General features: G+C 53.9%; 1 protein-coding gene across 1 annotated transcript; it reads right to left on the reverse strand.

The window, feature by feature from the left end:
• Positions 1 to 1,838: 1,838 nt before the first annotated feature.
• On the reverse strand, positions 1,839 to 15,401 carry MEX3A (mex-3 RNA binding family member A). Its single transcript, XM_042441166.1, has 2 exons — positions 14,707 to 15,401; positions 1,839 to 4,870 (listed from the first exon to the last, which is right to left on the reverse strand). Exons 1-2 carry the CDS (start codon positions 15,341 to 15,343, stop codon positions 3,765 to 3,767), a joined length of 1,743 nt encoding a protein of 580 aa, XP_042297100.1. The 5' UTR covers positions 15,344 to 15,401; the 3' UTR covers positions 1,839 to 3,764.
• Positions 15,402 to 16,091: the final 690 nt, after the last annotated feature.

Here is a 16,091-nt window from a genome sequence, read left to right on the forward strand (position 1 = left end):
CGAAAACTTTCTCACGTCAACGACAAAACAGACGTCACTCCGCCAAGAACAACTAAATCCAAAGAAATGCACCCGCCTCCCGCCTCCCCAATTGCGGGGGGCAAGGTGGCAGTCGGAGAGACGGGGCGCCACCATTCGGGTCCCGCTTTGCCCACATGTTTCGAGCGCCCCCTTTCCCCCCTCCTCTTCCACCAGCTCCCCATTTTATCTACAAGAGACCCTCTCCCACCATTTAGGAACACCGGACATCAGACGGGTCTCTGCCAAGTTTCCTCTTTCTGACTTCCACCGTATAAAAAAAGAAAGGAAGGAAGGAAGGAAGGAAAGAAAGAAAATTAAAACAAGAAAGAAAAGGTAAGCGCTCTCTCTCTCTCTCTCTCCTGCCCGTCTTTCCTTTCCCCCATTTTCCTCTACTGGGATAACTATGGTCCTATTTGGTTAAAAAAACAAGCAATTTTATATTTATATTTATATATATATATAGACATAGATATATATCTCCTTTTTCACAAGAACATTTTTAAAAAGGGGAGACTGTCAGAATGAGTGGCTTCCGAAAGCGGAGGACATTTGCCAAGATGCCAAAAGCGTCTTTGCGGGCGTCCGAAAGGAATGCATAGAAAGTTGTTTTGCTGGCGTCTTGAAGAAGCGGGGACCTGCCAAGATGGCAGCTCCCGGCCAAATTTGGACCGCAAAGACGCTTTGCCCGGTGGGGAAGCTGAAGCCAAAGGCTGCCCGGTTCTGCCCCATGGGTTTCCTTCTGGCCTCAGCCAAGGCTTGTTCTCATGGAGAGGATCGTTTTGTGGCAAAAAGAAAGGGACCATGGTGGCCGGGTCGGGGGCTCGCTCGGGGGGATCCAAAACGGGAGGCCAACCATCCGCTCAGCAACAGACTGCCATATTGCTAAGCTCACTTGAGCATTGGTTTTTAAAAAGGAATTTAACAAAAGAGTAAAGCAACAACCAATTCAAGGAAAGGTGATCTTAAACGTTGGGGCTTTGTTTTTACTCCTGGTTGCTGCTGGCATGGAGCTGCTTTTGTTTTCTAAGGCGGGCGACTAGGTCCGAGGCCAGGCTGACAGTGTCCCCTTTAGCAAAAAAGAGCATTGTCGTCTGAATGCAAACCTAAAGGGCACGGCTACCATCCTTCATCTCAGCAGCTTGTTCTTTCAGCTTCTGGGTAATATGTGCATTGTGTCATCACTTCTAAACAGAAAAGCAGGGAAGAACAACGCACGGCCTCCCCCGGCTCCCTCCTTTCGAACGCGGACCGCAGTCGGCCATCGCATTTGGCAAATACGCCATTCTTGGGTGTTTTGCTGAACTTGGGGATGGTAGGTGGGCAGAGCTGGGTGTACCCTTTGAGAAACAGTGGCCATGAATCTGGCATTGCGGGCGACCGCCTGGGAGATCTGAGATGGTCTGTAAGACCTTTTGAGGGATGCAAAGTCCCACACTTCTTCCCAAGGCAAGGAGAAGCACGTTCCCAGGTGCAGAGCCATGCTTTACCCACAGCCTTGCAGCCTCTGAATTTGGAGGCTCTCTTTAGCGCAAAGGTATACCCAGCCCTGCCTTCCCTTGGGGAGAAAAGAAAAGAAGTCAAGGGATGGTACATCAAGGTGGAGGGAAAGGAGGTGCCATTTTGGGGGAGGATGCTGCGTCGCAATGAAGGACTCCCCAGAAATTATACAAGGACACACACCCCGTCCCATAAAAAGCTCTTCTCTAGCCCTAGCTTGCTTCCAAAGTCTCCTTCTTAAATAAAGGTCCATGAATTCTAAGCAAAGGTAAAAATGGGGGGGAAATTGGAGAGAGAATGCGTTTTTTGGGGGTGGGGGGGGGGGGGGCATATCTACCTATCTTTCTCCATCCACAGAAACAAACATGCAGGGATCATGACTTGGCTGTTTTAAATCTACCCAAATCTTGGCAATTTGGCACCCAGGTGGGAAGCTGGACAAACCTGGCTGCCATTTTGCGCGTGCGTGCGTGCGTGCGTGCGTGTGTCGCCAGGGTGTGATCTGGTGGGAAGGAGATCTGGGATCCCGCAATCGCTCATTCTCTCCGCTTCCCAAACAGTCTAAAAGGTTCTGGTGTTAACCAAAGCAGGAGTCAAATGTCTTGAAATGATTAAGGATGTTTGACAAGGCAATTCAATAGTATTGTTATTAATCATAATAATAATAATAATTAATATTATCTTTCTTTCTTTCTTTCTTTCTTTTTCTGAGCATGTGTCTGTTTGCTTCGGTCTGAAAAAAATAGACTATATAAAAGTAGTAGGCAACCTCCGGGAGATCCGTGTCTGTCAGCGGCAAGAGGTTTTGGTCCATAAGGAAATACTCTTCTCTCTTCACTTGAATTTGAGTAACAAAAGTTTTGGTCCAGTTTAAAAAGACGACAAAATTATATATAAACATGTTAATTCATATATATTTATAGATATAGATATATATTATTCTTATCTTATTCTTATTTTTTTGCGTTCCGTCGGGTTGTGGGTTGGTTTTAGGTGGGCTTGTGGCCAGTATTGCATTATTGTCTTTCTTAGGTTTTGGTGTGGAATTATTATTACTGTTGTTGTTGTTAAAACCAAAAGAGAAAGGAAGGAAGAAAAGATGTTTCTCTTGGTTGTCGTCGTTTTGTTTTCTGTGTGTGTGAATTGTGTGTTTGAGCTTGCATTGCCTGGCAAGGATCAGAAGCCAAAATGCCAACAAGCGGATTTCCCCCTCGAGGCAGGGATCGATTGGGAGCTTTGTCCTTCTGTTTTGGAAATACCCTGTAAGTGACTCCGGATCCTCAGTGGATGAATCCCTGCTCAAATAGGAAAATAAAAAGGGGGAGGAAAGGAAAACCAGAAGAGAAAAAGGAAAACCAAAAAATACCCCCCAAAAGCTTTGCGGTGGCTCAGAAGACTCAGAATGAGAAACGTAAAGGCGGAGGGGAAGGCTCTTTCCTTCCTGCCCCCAGTTTCACTGGCTCTAATAGTGTTCCTTTCGTTTTGCGTTTTTGTTTCTTTTTCTTAGGAAAAAAATAGAGGAAAAAGAATATAAAGGTCTTTAGCTGCTTCTTTTGTTTCGCTTTAAAGGTTTGAGGTAATACAGTTGTGCCCTCGTTTGATTAGGTTCCCAGAGGATGATGGTTTCTCTCCTTCCTTTTCAAAGCCTTTCTCCTCTTTACCTTCCGGGGTCAGTTCCTTTCTTTCTGCTGGTCAGTTGGGAGGACCAGCAGCGTCTGCATCATGTTTGGACCAAGACCGCGGCCGAAACCCCGATCTGTCCCATAATGACTTTTCTCTCTCCGTCGTGGGCAGGAGCCGCAGACCCTGCCGGACCTCGCCGCAAAACCTCCTGCGTTCCTTAAGAATCGTTTCCACGTGATAAAAGAGTTCTCCGTCCAAAAACGGCGTCCAAGGCTCTTGCGTGGCAATCGCCTCTCGTAATATTTCTGTCCCTTTCCGCCTCCTTTTCTTCTCCGCCACCATCGTCATCGCCTTTATCATTGTTTTCTTTAAAAATAACATACATCACTGCTAAAATAATTCCTTTCTCCTCTTCTTTAAATTAATTTCCTTTTCTCTCTCTCTCTCTTCGGATTGGTTTGTCGTCCTTCAGACATGTCTCATTCTGTGTTTTGTTTTCCCTCTTCCTTTCACTCCTTCCTCCCGTCCTGTTGCCCATTTCAATCGTCCCCCCAAATGCTGTCTGTCTCTCATGGTTGTGTTTTGTTCGGTTGTTGGTTTGTATGTGTGTTTTCTGTCCCAGTTTAAGAAAATATTCTTATGGCCTGAGTGGCTGCTGCATGGCACACCGGACATTCGGGGTCGGTCCGCTCGCAGATCCGGACGGCACACTCCATGCAGAAGAGGTTGTGGCCACATGGCACGAGAGCGGCGGTCACCTCGCTTTCAAAGCAGACCATGCATTCCCGGCTGCTGGAGAGGGAGGTCCGGGTGGCAGCGGAAGCACCCAGTTTGGAAAAGCCTTGCAGGGACTCCCCCTGCGACCGTCTCGGAAGCCCGGAGAGGGGAGGCTGCTGGATGGAGGAGGACGGGGAGCGATGGGAGTTGGCGTGGAGGGTCCCGGCGTTGCTAGAACGCTGCTGCTTGGAGAAGAGGACCGACACGGGGTTGGTGTTCTCCTGCCCGGCCCACAGAGGAGTCCCCGATTCTGGAACCCCGTAATACAGATCCTGCTTGTTGACGCTGTAGTTTGGGAAGAGGTAACTGTAATTGAAGTCGTTTTGGTCGTTCAGGCGGGGCGTCTCGTACGCGGGGTCGACGGAGCAGTCGCCGATGCACCCAAGGCTGTTTTGGCGGAAGGTGGAGAGGGGCTTGCAGCCGGGGGCCGGAGTGTGGACGCGCCAGGCCTCCGAGTAGCGGTTCTCCATCCCCGAGTCGGGGCTGCTGGACAGGAAGTCGTTCTCGTTGTTGTACTCCAGGATCTTGCCCGTCCGGACGGCGATGTGGGTCTCAATCTCCTCCCGGGCGCGCTCCACGTTTCCCGGGGCCCCTGTGATCTCAAAGACGGGGTCCCGGTCCCGGCTGGGCGTGATGATGTAGGTGTTGGTCTGCTGCTGGATCCGCTTGATGGTGGCTCCTTTGGGCCCCACCACTAAGCCCACCACGCGGTACGGGACCCGAACCCGGATGGTGACCTGCCCCGGCAGGGTCGGGGCGCTGCCGAAGGTGCTGCCGGCCTTGTTGCGAGAAGCCCGGATCATGGAGAAGTGCTCCGCGGCCGAAATGATCTCCCTCCTGGCCATGGCGACGTCCTCCCGCCTGCCGGTCACCATGAAGACCGGCTCTTCGCCACGCACAGGGGTCTTGATGTAGGTGTTGGTCTTGGCCCTCAAGGCTTTGATTTTGCAACCTTCCAAGACAAAAGAGGGACAAACACACAGGAGAAGGGTTAGCAGTTAGCATGCAGCAATGAATCCAGAGCTTTCCACCATTCAGTGATGGGAGAAGCATGCACTGGGTCTAGGTTCAGAAGTGTTCAGAAACAGGAGGAAAGAATTCCTTGACCAATTTGGAAATGAAGAGGCAGCTCTAGGACAAGTAAGGCTCTGAACTGATATTTGGGACTAAATGCTGCTTCTGCTGTTGTTTTTGAAAGGACACTACCAGAGCTGTACATATTGGACAGCGGATGCAGACCTTGTTTTGACACCCGCCCCATTATTTCCAGTAGTACTAACCCTGAACACTCCTGAACCCTCCGCAAATGCCCTAAAACCAAGATGCTAAGGCAGCATGCTCTAAACTAGAAGAGTAAGGTCATCCATGAAAATGTTTGCTGGTCCCCAACAACTTGCCCAAAGCTGCCTCTTCACTGGAAGCGCATGGCCTCTTTCTCTCTTCAGCCCACATTTCCCATTATGCTTGGGAAAGCCTGCATAATCCACAACTTCTTTGTTTCCGCTGGAAATTTCCATTGGCAATCCAGCTTAAATTTAGTGGCTGAGTGGCAGTTAAGGCAGGTGGGAGAGCGGATGGAGGGATGGATGGAGGGATGGATGGAGGGATGTTGTTCTTTTTCAAAAATGGGCTTTGAAAGACAGAACGCCCCAGAAAGAAAACTGATTGACTTTCTCCCCTCATTTCAGGGAACTGGGATAAATTATTCATCCCCGAGATCAGAGGCGCGCCTGTAGAGAAATCCCAGTCTAGAAGGTAAGAAGCGCCTGCAAAAACATGGTGCTGCTTTGGAGGATAGAAAGGCAGTCTATGGCCAGGGAAAACCCTCCTGGGCTGGCTTCTCTCTCTCTTTCTCTCTCTCTCTGCTTTGAGGCCCGGGATCTGCATTGCAAAAATAATTCAATCTATCCAAAACCTGCCCATTGTCCAAGGCCTGGCTCCTCGACCGAGGCCAAACAATGCTGCATCTCCTCCGCCCAAGAAGACCACACCATGGGAGTGGTCTTCTTCCAGGTTGGCATTGGGCTCCGAGGGACGGGTTGGTTGGTTGGGCGGGCGGTGGTCCATGGCGGATGGGGAGGGAGGAAGGTGAAACAAAGGGGTCACGGTGATGGAGAGACAAAGGGAGTGGGGGATGGAGGGAGGGATGAATGGATGGATGGATGGGAGGCCAGGCAAGGAGCAGATGGAGGCAGAGGCAGGCAAGCTGGAGGGGCAGAATGGGGCTGAAGGAGGGCAGTGAGGGGAAGAAAGGAGGCAGGAGGAGAGAAAGGAGGAGGAAAGGGGGAGGGGGCTGCAGGGAAGACAAAAGGAGGAGAGGGAAGGAGTGGGTCTGGCCCTGAAAGAGGAGGACAAAGGGGGAGCCACAGAGAGGGAGGCTCAGGGGAAGGCAGCAGCCAGGGACCCTGGCCTTCATGCCCCAGCAGAAGTGGGTCTCCTGGAGGAAGAAGCTGGGTTCCTAGCTGCCTCCTTGCACAAAAAGGGTCCACAAATGGCACCGCTGTTGTGATGGGCTGGACGCTTTTGTCTTGGGTCTGGAGAAGGCTCACAATGCGCAATGTGATGACTTCCCTCCTCCAGGGAATAGAAAATGTTGACCAGCAAACCAGGGAAGGCATTTGGGTCTTTACTCCTAAGTCCCAGATTCCTCCAGCTGGAAGGAGGCAGAGATACTGGAAGCTGTGGTCCCAAAGAGTAACCTTTATCCCCAGCCCTCCTTCTGACAATAGCAGAATGTTTGCCAGGAGAAGGGGGCAGTGCCAGCGTTCCTGGAAAGCAGCGCTGGGTTTCAAGGAGACTTTGAGAAGAGGGTCCCAGGGGCTACCAACTGGACCTAATGAAGTTGCCCATCCTTGACTCGTTGTAGGAATAATGCAGTTTGGCCCCATTTTAACTGCCAGGGCTGCATCCTACAGAATCCTGGGATGTTTAGTTTGGTGGGGCACCAGACCCTCTTTGGCAGAGAAGGCTAAATGCCTTGCAAAACTACAAACCCCAGGGATCCACAGGATGGTGCTACGGCACTTAAAGTGGTGTCAAACTGGCTTATTTCTACAGTGTAGATGCACCCTTAAAGTACTATAGGCCTGGGATGTATTTTCTGGCACAAATGCAGCCAGGTTTGGGCCATTTTAAGAGATTGCAAGCTTGCTGGTGTCTCTCTCTGCAATCCCCACTTTTATGGGAGCAAGAGCCATTTCCACACTGGGAGGAACTGGGACCCGGGGGAAAGATCATGGGAACGAAGGGGGGATTTTGCAGGTCTTTCACTAGACTACCATCCCTCCGAATTCCCCTGGCAAAGTCGCAAGGCTGGTATAAAATAAACCCACATGAGTAGGCTCCCGTTTCCAAGCAGAGTCCAAGGCTATGCCTCACTTCTAGACAGGAACACCTTAATTAAGGGCTTCGTTTTATCTCTAACTGCAATTAAGGAGAACAACAACAACAACACACCCAGGCATACAAAGGAAAAGAACAACAACACGGAATTACAAAGTCAAGCAGTAGGGAAGCGTATGAAGGGATGTGTGTGGATTTGCATGTCTGGTCTCTGGATAGGCTAACCATTGCTTGGAGAAGTTACTTATTCCGGTCAACCTGCAAAGGGACCATGCCTTCCCCGGAAGGGTCTCTGCCCTTACTCTGGCCCTTACTCTCCCCTCCAGCAAAAGCACAGCTTGGACAAACTACTTTTTTCTGCAGCGTGTAGACCTTGGGCAGCTCTTATGGCTTATTTCATTCAAAGCTATAGAAGGGAAGACTTCCATAGTTGATGTCAGCGGGGCACAAAAGGCCCAGTCAATGCAATGCTTTGTCTGCAGAGCTGCCAAGAAGCCATCATCCCCGGCGCAAAACCCATGACCAGGAGGACCTCCCATCCCACCATCCCCAGGAAAGGGGCACAGTTCTTGCTTGCCTTCATCCCCCTGGACCTCCTGCAGCATTAATGCTGATTTAGTTTTAAAAGGGGATCTGGGGGGGGGAGGGGGTGGCAAGACCCGTGGCTCCCTGCGTTGCCAATGGGAAGCGTGTTGCTACGTTAAGAACAGCCTGCTCCGAGTGCGGGTCTCGGCGCAAGAGCGACTGGCGGCCGTTCGGCGCGGAGTGGGTGTGTCTCCGCTGTGGCGATGGCTGCCTCCGACACGCGTTTCCTGAGCGTTCGCAGGGAGGCAGAAGGAGAGCCGTGGGTGGGCCTGGCAGGTGCAGACAAAGGCACTGGGTTCGAGGGAGGAGGACGCTGAATGAAGCGGCACCTGGAGACATCATCTCCTACTGCCCTAGATTCCCAGACAGCCGCGCTGGATGGAGGGTGCCAGTTTCCTAGAAAGGTCCCACGCTTGCTCTGTGGTTCCCTCCATACTCCCTTGCCTCCATTCTTCCTTGCTTTGGGGTTTTGCTCACATTGCTAAGACCCACAGCAATACCTACTGGCTCTATGGGCAAAGCCTGGCCCCCTCTTTGAGTTTCACCAGAATACGCCTTTTTCCCCCTACAGTTGAATTCCTGGAAGCATCCAGGAATAGCCGTTTGTCTTTCAAAACTAGTTGCAGAAGCCTTTTTATTGCAATTATTATTGTTATTGCTGTTATTCCCACAATGTGTAATCAGTTTTGTTGTCATTGCCACTGTTGTGTTGCACACGCAGAGTCCTGGCCGTGCTGGCAAGGGGATTGTGGGAAACGTAGTCCCTGAAAGTAACTTTCTGTTGGAGGTGGGGATTAGTTTTTGGATTACAATGTGGGTTATAATGGCGCCATTTTGCACCACAATTGGCACCTGAGGGAGCCACTAATGGCGCCTCAGGAGACATTTCCCACAACTGTGGCCCCCAAATTTTTATTATTATTTCTATTATTAACCTTTATTTATAAAGCGCTGTAAATTTACACAGCGCTGTACATACAATCTTTGCCACTTTTAATAACTGGCCCACAATAACAAAAAGGTGTGACAAAGGGACTGGGCTTCTTCTGCCTGCCTGAAGATGGACAGCCCAGGGAGCCAATCACAGAGCAAAGCCTCTGGTCTTCTAGGAGACAGACAGCCCAGCAAGCCAATCAGGGCTCCCCACGTTCTGAGGGGAATTTTCTGAGGTAAAATTCAGCTCCTTTGGAAGCTTCCAGAAGCAGACATTTGAGAACCTGCTTCTGAGGTGTAAATAACAACAACAACAACAACAAAGAAAGGACTCTTGTTTAGAAAACACTTCCAAGACAATAACAACTTAATAGAGAATGGGAAGAGTTTTTAATAGTGACAAAAACTGAGGAGTGGGCTTCAAAGGGCAGAAACTGAGGCAAAATAGGCTCCAGAAAATGAAGTTAACAGGACTAAATATACATAATAATGCCATTAAGTTCCAACTTTTCCTCAGGGTCCCTTTCACACACCGGCTGCATCTACACTGCAGAATTAACGCAGTTTGGCACCACTTTAACAGCCATGGCTCCATCCTATGGGTTCCTGGGATTTGTAGTTTACAACAACAACAATTCTTGTTGTTATTGTTATTATCTTGTCGTTGTTGGGAGACAGGGGGATTTATTAGGCCAGGATGCTGCATTTTAGGTGTTTTTTAAAGCATTTTTTTTTTGTCCTGAATTTTGAGGAGAGGGTCTGGGTTTTTTTTTAAGGGGTTCCCTTTACATATTTATTTGGGGCCTCTGTGCTGCAAAAAAGGGGGGATATTGGGTAACATGCCCCCATTTTGGCCAGGACTTTCTTTATGGATGGTGTGAAGCAAAAAGAAGTTTGTGGATGTGGCATGCGCTGGCCCAGACCTCCATTTTGCCACTTCTGCACATGGCCACCATGCAACAAACATTGAGCAAAGATGGGAAGCAGGTGGAATGGTTCTCTGTTAAACATATATGGGGGGGGGGGGGTATTTTGCTTCATTGTATGAAAAGGACCCCAGAATCCTCCTCAGGATGTGGAGGACAGTCCTCAGATAGTCCTCCTCTCCAGTGACCTCAGGAAAACTAGGTTTCTGGGTCTTTTGTCCCTCAAAGAGGGTTGTACTTATTGGTGTAACCCATAAGGAAAGGGGGAAAAGAGCAATACAACCATAGTACAGTATATGTGGTGCAAGGCCTAAAGACCCAGAAGGCGCCATCTAATCTTGGAAGCTAAGCAGGGTCAGCCCTGGTTTGTACTTGTATGGGAAACCGCCCGGGAATCCCAGGTGCTGTAGGTTCTTATTCGAAGGAAGTAAGTGGCAAAACCGCCTCTGAGGATTCCTTAGAAAACCCTACAAAATCAATAGGGTCACCATAAGTCGGCAGGCAACTTCAAGGCACATAGGCAGCCATCTCTTGGGGATGCTTTGACTGAGAGTTCCTGCATGGCAATGGGTCTTTATTTCCCACTCCAAACCAAACCACTGAAAACACTTTGGGTTACAATAGAGTTGCTGGGGAAATCCATTTCCATTTCAGCTGTTAGAAGGGAAAGGGGAGTCTGGGGTTAGGGCCGGCAGACAGATTCATCACCCTTGATACCAAAAAGTCCATACCCTCCAGCATTTCACAGATGAAAACTGGAACATGTGTGGCCAAGCAAGATCAGAGCATTGTTAAGATGGCCAAAGGTACCAGTGATGGAGGAATACACAAGCCGGGGGAGGATGCAACGGTTTGCTTTTTCCTGACCCAGCTGGGAAGGAGAAGATTCATCTACCGCTTCTCCTCTCCTCCCTATTGAGTCAACTAAGTACAAACTACTTTGGCACTTTAGACTCAGGGTGCATCATTCCACACTGTAGAAATGATGCAGTTTGATACCACTTTAACTGCCATATCTCCATCCTGGGATTTGTAATTTTATGAGGCGCCGGCACCCTTTGCAAAACTACAAATCCCAGGATTACATAAGAGGGAGTTGCAGCAGTTAAAGTGGTATGAAACTGGGTTATTTCTAGATGCACCCTCAAGTCGCAGCAGCAAAAGTAACTGGAAGAGAAAGGTGGGAATGTAGAAGGAAAGGTGAGAACCTGGGACATTCTGGAAGCAGATGCAAAAGCGGGACGGGGAGGAGGATCACCCAGGACGGTCCCTGCCAAACCAGAGCAGACCCCAGGTGAAGAGTGGCCATCTTGAGGGATGCCTGGGCCCCCGTAATGTATGCAAAGAGCCCGCCTGCCAATTTGGATGGCTTTCAAAGGGGATTATTGGTTGCCAGGGAGCAGGAGACGAGGGAGAAGCCCCCCTTCCTGCCAGTGGGCTTAATCCCATTGGGGCAACTGCTCAGCCACTGTGGGAACCCAGCGCTGGACCAGTTAGGCCTCTGGTCTGATCCCACAGGGCTCAACCCACATTCTTAATGCCCAGGGGGATTTGCTAAACCTTTTCTCATTACAGCCTTTGATTTCTAGGGCTCACACCTGCCGGGAAACACAACACTCTGGTTTGGAGACCCTTTGCAGTGATGGATAAAAGCACTCTGCGCATGGGCAGGAGCACTTTCATCAAGGCTGGCTGCCATTCCTTGGCACTGGAAAGGAGACACTCCAGGTACAGACTTCACTGTTTGCAAAGTGGCATCACCGTGTCCTCAGTTCAAATCTTACCCCACCCACCCCAGGGAATCCACGACTTCCTTTGCCCACGGCTTGGTCCCACAACTGCAATGGAGGGCTCAGCCTGACACTGAGGGAGAGCCAAGCTCTTTCCGATCCCTGCCCAGACTGGCCACTTGGCATTAAACCTCAGACCGTCTGCATCCGCAGTGGGCAACCGGAAGGGCAGATGCCCCGGGAGACCTGAGAGGGCCACAGCCTCCCACTGCACCTGCCCCACTAAATAGCAGGAATTCTTCTTTGCCCTCAAATGCTCTCATGAAGGGCATTCTCACCAGGTTTGGGGACCTTCCTGGGTCATTGCATGCTCAGGAGAGGACTATTTCAAACAATAGGAAGTGGGCAAGAGTCATTTCCTGCTCCAAAAGAAGCCTCCCGCTGGGCACAAGTTGGTCAAAGGGGCAGAATGATCCCTAGAGAGCATTTGGAAAAAGATTTGCTTGAGGAAAATGCAGAATGTTGCCTTTGTTGATGTCTGAAGGGACCACGGGGATCCTTACAATGGGTGAAAATGTGCTCTGAGCCCCTGGGGCCATGCTTTGAGCTCGCCCTCTTTTACAATTCAGTCCTGGCTCCCTTGCCATGCTCAAAAAGGGGGTGCAGGAAGGGTGCCTCTATGAGGACAACAAAGCCAGAGGAGTGGGCAAGCCCCTGGCCTCCCCAGCCAGGCTAGAAAGAAGCCTCCTGGCCTGTGGGCGACAAGCAGGTCCATGGAGGAGGCAAGGGCAGGGTCTAGACTGCAGAAGGAACCATGCCCTTTGACAACACTTTCCCTGCCATGCTCTGGGGCCCTGGGATCTGCAGCTTTGTGGTGGCCTCTGTTGAGAAGGCCAAAGGTCTCCCAACTCTCACCCATCCCAGGATTGCACAGCCCTGAGGAGCCAGGGCAGTGAAAGCAGTCTCAGGCTGCATTAATTCTGCAGTGTAGATGCAGCTGGATTGGACAGATGGAGGCAACATTGGCAAAACATGGCGGGAAAGATGACAACAGGAAGGAAACAACAGCCTCGCACAACGGACCTTCTCCCAAAAGGACGCGATGATGGCGATCCTCATCCTTTCCCGCCAAACATCACTTTTTGCTGCTGCGCTTAGTCCACCAGCCTGGTTTCCATGCGCTGCCTTTGCTCTGTGACTAGCTTGGCCTGCAGTCCCTCTCTTATTCTTCCCTGGGATGGAGCCAGGTGGGACCAAGGGGCATCATGGAGGAAGTCATCATGATCGGAACTGGTCCGGCAGCCCTTTAAAAAGGGCCAGGTTGTGCCCCTCCACAGCAGGAAGCCAAGACTAGGCAAGCAACTCCTTTTCAAAAGACGGTTTCAACCCGTTCCCTTCTGGGGACATCTTTGAGACAGACTGGGTTGGGTCTTGCACCCTTCTCCCCAAAACCCAGAGTCAGTGGAGACTGAGACCCACTTCTCCAGGGAGGCGGCACTTCCTTCCTTTCAGGCCAGGGCTGGGGGTTTCTGGGAAGGGTCGTAGTTTAGCCAGACCTTTCGCCTTCCCTGCCCAGAGGAGCCAGGGCAGCTCAAGTGGCCTCAGGCCTTGGAAGGGGTTTGACTCGGGTGGCTCTGGACCCTGGCTGCTTTGTGGGGCTCCTTAGGCCCAAGGGGGGGGGGTAGTAGGGGAGCCAGTTGCCTTGAAAGGAGGGTTGGGGCTCAGGTGAAGCAAGGCCCAAAAGTTTTCCCTTCTGTTAAGATGCTTCTGCCTCCCACAGACACACACACAGAGAGAGAGAGAGAGAGAGAGTGGCCCATTGGCTTCCATGGGCTGCAGGTGGGGGCCTGGCCTGTGTGCCCCTTTCTCTCCTTTGGCTGCTGGAAGGGCCCTCAATCCCTAGGGAGCTGACAGACAGCCCCTTCTCTCTCGCGTCCCTTGCCTCCCCCCCCCGAAGCCCAGAGCCAGAGATGCAAAGCCAGGGAGAGGAGCCCCACGGAGGAGAACAATGGGCCGGGGAGCCCTTGCTTGCTTTCTTTCCTTGTTGCGGTGATGGCGGAGGGAGCCTTCCTCCTCCTCCTCCTCCTCCTGGCCCAACCTTTCCCCATTGACCCCCCAACCTTCCAGATTGTTTTTTGGGGGGGCTGTAGTGCTCCCCTTAAAAAGGCAAAGCATCCCAAGAGCTCCTGAAGCCACTTGGGGGGGGGCAGTGGTTGGGAAAGGCAGAGAATGGGTCCCAACCAAGGGAAGGGGAGTTGTGGGTCTGGGGGAGATCCGGAGAAGGGGCTTCCTTTGAGGGGCAACGAGGAGACCCCCCTCAATTGCCAAGGAGCCCAGGAAACAAAGACAAGAAGGACCCCCCCTCTCTCTCTTTCTCTGCAATGCACCTCGGCAGCGAGAGAGAGAGAGGGAGAAGGGGGCCGGGAGAAGGCAGGGCCGGGGGGGGGGGGTCCTGGGGGCTGAGAAGGGGCAGGAGAGGCTCCCCTTTCTCTCTCCCTCTCCGGGGCTTTGCGGGGGCCAGACGTGAACTCGAGGTGACTTTGGGAAGAGGGGGGGGGTCTCCATTGTTCTGACCCTCTGGAGTTGCTTGGGACTCCTTTAGGGAGACCCCCCCCCATCTCTCGCTCCCTTCCTCCCTCCCTTCCTTCCTTCTACACCACAAACGCCAGGCCCCCCCCCCCCCGGCTCCTTTCCTCCTCCTCCTCCAGCCCGGTCCCGGCGGCCTTTCCTTTGGGGGGGCCTTTGCGGGGACCCTTCCTTCTTTCCTTCTCTTGTAAGGCCCCCACCCACCCCAGGGAAAGTCCTCCCCGGGCAACTCCGGTCCGACTCCGGGGGGGGGGGTCTCGTTGCGCGGGCCAAGGCTGCCTGCCTGCCTGCCTGCCACACCCCCCTGGCAACAAAAGGAGGAGGAGGAGGAGGAGGAAGAAGAAGAGGGCCTTCCTCCCATGGGTCGCCCCCCCCCTCAGACACAGAGAGAGAGAGAGAGACAAAGAGCCCCTTCTTGGCCCGGCTTGTGTTCCCGGCGGAGGCCCCCTTCCTCCTTCCCTTTCTTCGCCCGAAGACAAAGAAAGGCATCGGGCCCGGCCGGCACGCCCCCCTCGCGGCTCCAGCGCCCCCCCCCGGAGCCCCGCCAGGGGAGCCCCTCTCCCCCAGTGCCCCCTGGGAGCCGAGGGCCCCCCCCTCTGGCCCTCCAGTCTTCCTTTCTTCCTGCCCCGGGGAGGAGGGGCCTGGGGGGGTGTGTGTGTGTTTTTGGGGGGGGGGGGTCTGCTCACCTTGCCTTCCGACGATCTCGGCCACGTGCTCGGAGCTGGGCACCGGGACGCACTCGGTGGTGTTGGAGCTGCTCTTCAGCCGGAGCTCGGCTTCCTTGTAGAGCACGCACAGCTTCCCGGCCTCCGAGGCGGCAGAGGCCGAGCCAACGCCGGGGGTCCCGGCCGAGGAGGAGGAGGAGGAGGAGGAGGGCGGCGGGAGCGGAGGAGGCGGCGGAGGAGGAGGAGGCGGAGGGGGCGGTGGCGGAGGCAGAGGGGGCCCCGGGAGGCCCTTGGGGGCGGCAGGCGGCGGCGGCGGGGGGGCCTGCGGGGGCAGGGCGCCCTCCTCTCCGGCTCCGGCCGAGGAAGAGGAGGAGGAGGAAGAGGCCGAGGAAGAAGAGGGGGGTCCCCCGGCTCCAGGCGCGGCCCCCGGCTCCCCGGCCAGCCCCAGGAGGCAGAGCTGGTCCAGGGCCATCTGGAGCGCCCGCTCGTCCTCCAGCAGCCCCCGCGGCTCCTTAGGGCCCCCGACGCCCCCTCCTCCTCCTCCTCCTCCGGCGCTGCTGCCTCCTCCGCCTCCGCCGGCGCTGCCCCCCGGGAAGCAGCCCAGGTCCCCGAAGCCCCCGTTGCGTTCCATGATCCCGGAGACGACCAGGCTCGGCATGGCGAGAGAGGGGCCCCGGGACGCGGAGGAGGAGGAGGAGGGCGGCCCCCCGGGAGGAGGAGGACCTCGAGGGCCGGGCAGGGCCAGCGGCAGACGGGCACCGGGCGAGGAGGCTGCTCCCAGGCTCAGGCTGAGGATCCCGGGGATGGAGACGGAGGGAGGATGGAGCAGGAGGAAGAGGAGGAACAAAGAGCCCGGGAGAGAGAGAGAGAGAAGGGGAGGAGGCACAAAGAGCCCGGCAGCAGGGACCCCCGCCCACCGCCGCCGCCGCCGTCCGGGAGCCCCGCTCCTCGCCCCTCGTCCGACGAGGCAACCCCAGCCTCGGCCCCCAAGCCCTCCCTCCTTCCCTTCCTTCTTTTCTTCCTTCCTTCCTTTCTTCCCTGGCTGCTGGCGAAGGGGGTGTGGAGCTCGCGAGGAGGAGGGAGGGAGAGAGGGGGGCGCGCCCGGACCAGCAGCCCCCTCCCCCGGATCGCCTCTCTCCTCCTCCTCCTCCTCTTTCTTTCTCCTTCCTTTCTTCCCTGTCCGTTGCGGAGGCAAAGGGGGCGGAGGAGGAGCAGGCAGGCAGGGAAGGGGTCTGCTGCTCGGGCGCCTCTTTTGTCTCCAAGCCCCCTGGCTGCGGAATAGAGACCCTCCGCCTGGGCCCCCAGGAGGAGGAGGATGCTGGGGGATGTAGTCCCGCGGGGAGACGCCCCCTTCGCCGCTCGGAGAGAGAGAGGGGGGGAAAGCCCCCTCCCCAGAAACAAGAGGA

Source organism: Sceloporus undulatus, chromosome 9 (assembly GCF_019175285.1).
Source record: "Sceloporus undulatus isolate JIND9_A2432 ecotype Alabama chromosome 9, SceUnd_v1.1, whole genome shotgun sequence".
NCBI classification, from domain to species: Eukaryota; Metazoa; Chordata; class Lepidosauria; order Squamata; family Phrynosomatidae; genus Sceloporus; species Sceloporus undulatus.